General features: G+C 38.8%; 1 protein-coding gene across 1 annotated transcript in view; it reads right to left on the bottom strand.

The window, feature by feature from the left end:
- Nucleotides 1-346: 346 nt before the first annotated feature.
- Nucleotides 347-9,730, bottom strand: part of PSMD14 (proteasome 26S subunit, non-ATPase 14) — a 73,099-nt gene continuing 63,715 nt past the window's right edge. Inside the window, exons 11-12 of the mRNA XM_038751379.1 lie at nt 5,825-5,887; nt 347-763 (exon numbers count right to left, since the gene is read on the bottom strand). Of these exons, the coding sequence (XP_038607307.1) occupies nt 665-763; nt 5,825-5,887 (162 nt within the window). The 3' untranslated portion in view covers nt 347-664. The remainder of the gene's footprint in view (nt 764-5,824; nt 5,888-9,730) is intronic.

The raw sequence follows: 9,730 nt of genomic DNA, 5'->3' as shown, positions 1-9,730 counted from the left end.
TGTCTTTTTCTTTTTGTTTCTTAATTCCATTCAGTTCACAAACATAATTCTATACTCAATGAATAAAATAGAGCAAATAACACTGACAAGAGAATGGCTAGGTTTTGTGTTAAAACACCTTCTGAACACCTTTATCAAAATGTGTGGAAATCTGTTTTCCTGGGTTATTTGGTAGCTGCTAATGGCAGCCATTTTTCATTTGTGAAATATTGCTATCACATTGGTGTTTCATGTGTTATGAGTGCTTAAAATGCAAAGGAAAACATCTCATCTTTATCTGCTTTCGTCAGTGTTGTCAAAATGTTATACTGTCAATTCCACCCAGCGCCGAAAAGACTGCAGGAGACTAGATTGTAAATTTATTTTTATTATGTAGCAACAATCAAAATATAAGTACTACTGATTTCTTCAATATTAAACGGTAACTCAGATTTGCCCACGTTGATGTGATCTTCTACTACTTTTGAATCTGCAAAGACTGACCTAAAGAAACAGAAGTAATTGCACAACAGAGACTGAAAGGGCAATGCTGCTCTTAGACTGCAAATGATGCCAGATGTCTTCCATTAAACCAAAGATACTTTCAGCAAACCTTGGGTTCCGAGTATTAGAAACAATAGAGGAATATACACAGAAAACATCACTAACAGTTTCCTGCTGGGGCTTATTTAAATACAACTGTATCCAACATAGCTGCTAAGCACTGGACAATATTTGAGGTCATGAGCACATCCACATGTTCTTCCAAATGACGTTTTGGATCCTAAGAGAAAAATATACCAACTTTTTATTACAGGAAAAACACCTTGATTGAATTACAGGTTATAAAGTGAGTAAATGCACATAAACTGAAAAGATATATTTACTTTCCTAGAGCATTCACTTAAAGCTGTCTCACAATTGTGGAGTTCTCCGTCAAGGTAAATAGTTATACTTAAATTGCACTTTGAATTTACAAAACTGAGTCTCCATCATTGCCATGATGGCCCTTTGAATGTTATACTGTGGAAATGGAAGCAGCTGCACCATAAGATTAAAAATGGTCCAGCGGATCTCACTTTTATGTAGTGGTTATGTGTGGTTCCATGCTACCTTGGCCAGTGCCAGGGCCGGTGCCCCAGCTCCTTTCTGGGTTATATAGGGTCTGGGAAACAGTATACTTCCCAAATGCTTGAGACATAGAAGCTTCCCTAAACTTCCTGCACTCTCTTGCGAATAACCCTGCTTCAAAAGGGAACTTCATATAAAGCAAGGTTAACGTATATACACATTGCTCTTCAATCAAATTGATTTTGGACTTAAGTGAATCCCTCTGCACAAAATATACTATCGCATTTATTGAGAGTCTACTGTGTGCACAGCACTGTACTAAGTGCTTGGGAGAATATAAAATAACTAATATATTTCCTGCCCGCAACGGGAATACTTCATAAAGGAAAAAGAATCCATTCCTCCATGCTCTTGCTTACAATCACTACTTTTTTTCTTTCCCTTTTTTTATTTTAACATCACAGAGAGGAAGCCAGCTGGGCAGTCACCCTATGTCCAGACCAAGCAAGGTCTTATTCAGGCAAAGGAAACCTAAGGTGCCTGAAGGTCTCCTTTGTGCCTTGAGGCATCCTGCCTTGGGCTCTGCATTGAGAACAATCTAGCCTATGGCCCCAGTTCCTGGCAGGAGGCAGAGCTGCTTTGGCATCAGGAGGAGGAAACTGTGGTAAATATCCTAATCTGTGGTAGACTGGAAGAATGAATAATGGTACCTTCTCCAGAGCTAGTGTAGCATTAACTTCTGACTCCATGACCGCAAAACACTACAAGCCAAGGCTTCTGTTAGACGAATGTCAAGATGGTATTTGTTAAGCACTTACTATGTGCCAAGCACTGTTCTAAGCACTGGGAAGAGCAAACTATCACACTGCTCCTTCACAGTACCCAGTTGCCATTGTCAGGAACAGAATACTGGGTTGAATGGAGCACTAGTATGACCCAGTACGGCACTTATGTCCTTATGTTCTCCACGCTCAGGTTCAGTGGTCTCTACAGGCAGTATGGTACAGTTGGTAGGAGCATTTATCAACAGTATAAGGGACCTATAACCATAAGCAATGTCATTACTAGGTCAGACCAATGGTCCACTCAGTCCAGTGTTCTGTCCCTCACAGTGGCAAAACAATGCTTGGATGCTGTGTGATGGCTGCCTTTATTGAATTATTATATTTCTTATCCACACAACATTCTCTGACAAATTCCATATTTTTTTTTTCAACTGCTGGGTTAAATGTTTTTCCTTTTGTTTGAGCCTACCACCCTTTTTTTAAAAAAAAAAACAAACAATGGTACTTGTTAAACACTTACTATTTGCCAGGCACTGTACCAGCACTGGGGAAGATACAAGATAATCAGGTTGGCCTCAGTCCCTGTCCTATATGGAGCTCAGTCTCAACTGAAGGGAGGAGCATTTAATCGCTCTTTTATTGATGAGGTAACTGGGGCACAGAAGTTAAGTGACTTACCCAGGGTCACCTGGCAAACAAATGGCAGAGTCAGGACTAGAACTGACTCCCGGGCCCATGACCTTTCCACTAAGTCATGCTGGTTCCCCAAACTTTCACCTTCAAACTTCAATGAGTGCTACTTGTCCTGGGGATATAAGATTGGTGAGCAACAATTCTGTGCTCACCTGGTCTATACTTCAAACCAATGCATTTCCCCCACTCACAAATAAACTCTTCCTAACTTTTCTATCTCCACTGATAAAACCAAAATCCTCCCTGTCCCAGAAGCCTGGAAACTCAGGGTCATCCCAAACTCCTTGATGTCTTTTCATTCTCACATTCAATCCCAACAGTTATTCCTACATAATATCTCCTGGGTCTGTCCTCGCCTGCCCCACCTCCCTCCCCCCCACCCCCAACCAAAGAGCTACCATCCTGGTCCAAATTTTAGTCATACTGTGGCTAGAAGGCTGCATCAGTCTTCTCTCTGATCTTCCTGTTTCCCCTGCAAACCTACATTGCTAAAACATAGCTCAGCACACATCTCTCCATTTCTTAAAACTTGTCCCAGTCTTCTCATGTCCTTCCACAACAGGCAAAAACTTCTCAGACTCAGTTTCAAGGCTCTCAACTAACTCACTCCATTTTACCCTTACTAATTTCACATGGTATTCCAAGTTGGTCTCCTCAATTCTTTCAAACTCCCTACATCACCAAATCCAACAAACCACAAACCATAGTAACATATATTACTAATCCTGCTCAGCCTTTTTCTTTGTAGGTTGTTCATCCAGGTTGCCCATCTCTTTTTTTTTTCCCCCCAATTCTAACATGTCCTACCTAAGATATGTGTGGTTCTGGTTGCTTCACTAATCCTTGGAGTACCATGGTTTTCTAGAGTGGTAAAACTATGATTAGAGCTTAGTTTTCTTTATCCCTGGTGATGCTCCGTATTTATTAAGTTTTATCATTACATACCAACACCCTGTGTCTGCTCAGGCCTTGCATCAATATTAGCTTACATCCCCTTTTTGTGACTCATTCAATTATGAAGTCAGGTAAGGAGGAAAAAGGAGGTAAGATTTTCAGACACATGTACAAAGAGGCAGAAAGAGATGAAGGGGGGCAGAATCCACACAGAGAACAGCAAAAATATTTTAGTTTGTTTCTGTTCTTTCCCTGAAACTTAAAAAAAAAATTTGGCTCCACCCCCTGTCATTTTTTTTTAACGTGAAGTAGCCTCATAAGTTACAGCATTAGGGTGCAAGTGATTTATACTGTTTCTAAGTAAGTCATTTTTTAGTGCTAAAAATGCCCAAACACACCTAGCAAACTTAATCTTGGTTTTTGACTCATAATTAGAGTCCAGTGTGAGAAATCAATCAAAAGTCTAAATCTCAGTAAATGAATCCAGTTTTACTAGCCCAGAAGCATACCTTAAATAATTTATAGCCTAAACTACATTGTTTGAAGGGATAGCAATTTAGATCTATTCCATATTATGGGCAAATAAATGAAAGAAAAATAGTTCAATAACACTTTCCAGGCACAAAACCTAACTTTAGAAAAACATGCTTACAAGAGTCATATATTTCTTTAGAATCATGCCAAAGCAACAAATCTAGGGAATTTGCAGAAAACCAAGAGGACATAATAAAGTTACGAATCCCTATGATATACTAATATTCATGAAATGTATAATTTGTATTGGTAAAGAAAATCTCTACCAGCTCATTTTAAAAACAGCTTTATAATATATTCTTAAAAGAGTTAAATTTGGTAGAAAAATATTTGCCTTATGCCTTTTGAATGATCTAAGATTTACGCAAAAAACATTTAAAGTATATTTGTGGATTCCAGGAAGCTCAAAATTTTCATAGGTGAGTTCACCCCCTTGTGGAAAAGTGGTATCTAGTAAATGATACCAAATCTTTAATGCAAACATTTGCTACCATACCCAGAAATCCAACTTCAACCAAAGAATCATTTCTTGACTGTGTTTCTGTAAGGCACCCCCTTCAAGATCCCTGCATTAGTTTATGGAATCACACAAAATGTACCAACATTTCAAATAGTGGAAGAACCACAAGATTATGTTTTAGGATACTTTGAGCAGTCCAAAATGGAACCACTGAAATGACCAACAGGTTTTCCAGACAGACACCTAATCCTTTCAAGTGGCTCCATTTGAGATGTACCCTTGAAAAATGATGGCTCAAAAATCTGGAGTGTGAGACAACACTACCAAAATTAAAATCCATGGAATATTAATTACTGCAACAGACAAGCTGAATTCAGTACTTTTCCTTAACTCTTTTTAAATGCCAGGGAATTTTTCATAATTAATAAAAATCAGTTTCATCTTATTAAAAAAATACATTTCAAGTCAAACAGTGCCCCTAATGTTCTTCTGGAAAACTTGTTTTATATTAGAAGAGAGTTATCAATTTAATCAGCTACACTAGTTCTTGTGGCAGCTGGGTGTTTCTTGGAGGTTTCCCATCCAAGAATGGTCCTGGCCCAAACCTACATAGCTTATGAGATGTGATGGGATCACAGCATATGGTAGGATGGCTGAAAGCAAAGACAGCTTAGTGTCTTACATCTGAAATATCAGGTTTCTGCCAACATCAGCAATGTGATAACCATGTTTCAAAGGAAAAAAAATTGCAATCTATGTTCTTAAAGGAAAATAATCCATCCCAAAAGAAATGATCTTATTAATCTGTACATTTTCCTAATATTTTTTCAGATGCCAGCAATGATATCATTATTCCTATGAAAAAGCAAAAGGATGAACTTTTCCAAAACAGCATAACCCAAAATGACTCTAGTCTTCATAGGAACATATTCTGCCTTCTTGTAAACATACCCACCTATGAGCAACTATGTCATATCCATAAACTGGGCTATAACAGTGAAGTATAAAAATGTTGACCTGATAAAGTGCAAATTTTCTTTCAAAATAAAAAAAGCCAAAAAGAGTAGATGTTTTTCATGGCTTAAGATCTTTACTGACTTGAAATAACATTTAGAAAATGCATTCCAATTCAATATACATGAATTTCTTATGTTATTTCAGATAAACCAATGCTTTTTAATGTTTTGTCTTCTATGTTAGTTTTGCATCTATCATTTGGAATCTACATTGGTTATATTGCAAACATTAATTCTGCAATGCCTGCAAAAATTCTACTTCAGATCTGCAGTTAGTAGAGAAAAAAAATCCTGGAGGAGGAGTGATTTTTTTTCCTTTCTCTCACATAACGTCATTTTAAAAATCACACAAAGCATATTACTGCACCAGAACATGACCTCTTTTACCTCACCTGCTTGCCAACATTTTTTATTGCCAGCTGTTCAGGTGTCATCTTGTCTTCTTCCTCAACAGCCTGGGAATGAAACAGAAAGGTCAGAATTTTAAATATTACATTTATTACTTTTGACATTAGTATATAAATTTCAAATATGAGGGCGAAGTACTAAAATACCATTTGTAAGGAGCTTCAGTCTCTTAAAAGGAATCATTTTCCTAATACTTACCAAACCCTTTTCAGAGAAAATACTGCTACACTATTGCAGAGATATGACTTCTTAAAGGTTATGAAAATCAGTAAGTAGCAAAACCAAAATTAAGATTCAGAGTTTCTGAATCTCATCTAATAATCTAGTAGATCACATTAGTTCCTTAATTAACTTGTCATTTCTTAAAATCAGAGGGTAGTAATGGGCATTCATGCAATCAAAGGGAATTAGCTTTTAATTGCTCATCAACCATGGGTCTGGCTAATGCTTTTGGGATGTCTCTAGTTAGTGAAAATTACACTGGCTAATTCTTTAGATACTCTAATGTAAGAATTTACCAATTTGTTATTTCAATGTCAGTTTCCCCAATTATGGTGTAAGCTCTTTGTGGTAGGGAATGTGACTTTTTGTTTATTGGTGCACTGCTTCTAGTGGGTAGTCAAATGCCATCATTTCTATTTAACCACAGAATAGATTATATTGGGAGGTTGTGGAAAGTTACTTGTAAAGTTTGGCTCAAGTTAGAGTAGCTATGGTCCTGCCTGATGCCAAGGCCTTGTAGATAGACCACAAGCCTGGGAGTCAGAGGACCTGGGTTCTAATCCCAGGTCCACCACTTGTCTGCTGTGTGACCTTGGGAAAGTCACCTAACTTCTCTGGGCTTCAGTTACCTCATCTGTAAAATGGGGATTAAGACTGTGAGCCCCATGAGGGACATGGACTCCATCCAATCTGATTAGTTTGTATCTACCCCATCATTTAGTACAGTGCCTGGCTCATATTAAGCGCTTTAAATAAATACCTTTAAAAAAATTACACTATGCCACCACCATTGATTTCATTTTTCATGAGCACACCTGAAAATGGGAATGTGCCCATGCATTCCAGTAAAAATCAAACATGGAAGTAATTCGAGCGAGCCAGTACTCCCCCATTAGAAAAGGGGGGGATACCACATGACCTCTCAATGTTCCTTCAGCTCAGTGACTCTACTTTTGACAGCCGAGCAACTGGAACTATGGACTCTTTTCATTAGTCAGCCTTCAGCAAAACTTCCAAAACATGAACCACAGAGATCACAATGTAAAGACAGAGCATATACAATCTAAAGTACCAAAGACTGCAGTGTTTGGGGTTTTTTTTAAAGCATTTACAGTACATCCATTAGCCAAATTTTCACAAGAATCTATGCTCTGCATTGACAAAAATGGACTCCACATAAGCTTTCCAACTATAAAAAGGAAGTAAGGTTGTGTTTATCTATATAAATGGATAAGCTAACCAGATAAATAGGCAATAAGAACAGTGAATTATGAATCATATCCTCTAGACTGTAAGCTCCTGAGATAAATAGCTACTGTGCCTACCAATTATTTTATTGGACTTGCCCAGGTGCTTAGTACACCACTCTGCACAGTACAACTGACTGAAATATCAATGATCATGTTACATAAAATGGAGCATAAAATTATGACTCAAAATAGATGAGAAATCATAGTAAACACCAACTTCAAAAAACTTCAAAAATCTAAAACTTAAAAGGTAAATGGAATATGACTGTTTTCCAGGTTAAGTGTAAAAACTACTATTTCCAGCTAGTCTAAATTTTGTTGGTTAACCTCATAATAATAATGATGATAATAATGGTATTTTTAAAGCACTCACTATATGTCAAGCACTGGGCTAGCCCTGGGGGTAAATAGAAGTTAATCAGGTCAGATACAGTCCTTGCCCTCACATTCATTCATTTATTGAGCATTTACTGTGTGCAGAGCACTGTACTAAGAGCTTGAGAAGTACAAATCGTCAACATATAGAGACGGTCCCTACCCAGCAACGGGCTCACAGTCTAGAAGGGGAGACAGACAACAAAACAAAACAACTAGACAGGTGCCAATACCATCAGAATAAATTGGGGCTCACAGTCTAAGTAGGCAGGAGAATAGGTACTGAATGCCCATTTTAGATATGAGGAAAGTGAGGCACAGAGAATTTAAGCCACTTGACCAAGGTCCCACAACTGTCAAGTGGCAGAGTTAAAATTAGAACACAGGTCCTCTGACTCTCAGGTCTGTTCTCTTTCCACCGGGTCATGCTGCTTTCCACGTTATGTTATACAGATGCTCACGTAAGTACCATTGGCTAATTATATTAATGACAATTAAGGACTTCCACTTCTCTGGTGGACCCAGATACACATCCCTTAGAGAAGTGGGAAGGGCTAGAGTTTTGTTAAATCCTTTAGTGGGCACATACCTGCTCCCATCTCTGGATCTGGGTCTGATGACAGAGAGCACTGTGCCCTTTGAGAGGTTTTGGCCCAGCAGAGGTAACCCCTGTTCCATGTGAGTGTCTGTTACGGGCAGCGCGGGCCCCATGGCCAGATTCCCCGCCCCTCCCAGTGTTGCTACACAGCCAAGGGAACACTGTGCGAGGATTTGGCATACCAAGATCACAGTTGCATGGGGCGAGGGGTGCTCTCCCCTCCTTCCATTAGTCAAACCCTCAAGGGCAGTCTCTGAAGCTTTATGTTGCCCTGTTACACTGCTCTTGCCCAGGAGGAGAAGAGGGCTTCAGGGTAATACTGCACCAGGAACAATCAATAATAAAATTTTATCATTATAAATTACTGCCTCAAAAATTGCAACAGTTATCTTTATAACCTTAAAGTTTTTGTCCAATGGTCAATTCTGTCCCTTCCTAGGACATGCAGTTTTAAAAAGCACAGCATTATATATTCACCCCTGCATCAACTTGAAAACATATTAAATATACCCCAGGGGACAACCTTATTAGTTCCCACCCTAAGTCTATTTACCCATAGCTGCTCGATGGAACTGCCAATAAAGGTGCCTATTATAATCTTGGAAGGAGAAAACTGTCTAAGAGCTTGGCTGAGGCTACTAATTCATTAACAAGGCAACAGACATATATTAGGTTGTGACTTCTGGGTACTGCAAATTCCAAGTACAGTGAAGAAAAACAGGAAAAGTTGAAAGGTTCTTTTCCATAGCATATGAAACACAGCTATTTTGAAATTCACTTACACCATCTAGCCATCTTCCAAATGGATCTTTTCATTTCCAATAATTAAGAGAAATGAGATAGAAAAAGAGTTCACAAACTCTGTGTTATATGCAGATGGTAAAAAGCACTCCCAGCCATAGCTGCCATCTGGGAATGGAGCAGCAGCTGTGGATTTAATCGTCCTCCAAGGCTGCAAACCTTCATGGCAAAGGGCACACATCCCCTCCACCGAGGGAGACCACCATTTCTCCCACCCGAGCCGTCTTACAACTCCCCCGTGGAACCACACATTGGGTCCAGGTTGAGGCTAAATAGTTTGCTTTTATCCATATTTCTAATCTGGCCAGACACCAGGAGAGGAAAAAAAAAAAAAAACAACAGCTCAGAAATGGTAGCATTGGAATCCAATAAAACTGAAGCATAGGCAATGTCCTCTCTAGGGAACTTCTGTGTTTATGGCAACTCCTGAGATTTGGCAACAAATTTTGCTTTTGCACTCATGTTCATTGGGTTTACTCAACATCTATCACTGAAAAATGTTTGTGGCTATTCACACTAGAAACGTTTACAACAGTTTATCAACAAAGACCCCCAGATGGCTATCCCATCACGCACTGTCTGTACAGTTCTCGGAAATTCTTAGAGTACGTATGCTGCTTGTGGAGACCCACGGATCCTTCAGT

Source organism: Tachyglossus aculeatus, chromosome 9 (genome assembly GCF_015852505.1).
Source record: "Tachyglossus aculeatus isolate mTacAcu1 chromosome 9, mTacAcu1.pri, whole genome shotgun sequence".
Lineage (NCBI taxonomy): Eukaryota > Metazoa > Chordata > Mammalia > Monotremata > Tachyglossidae > Tachyglossus > Tachyglossus aculeatus.
Note: the sequence above shows the minus strand (reverse complement) of the source record. Positions and strands in the feature narration are given on the sequence as shown.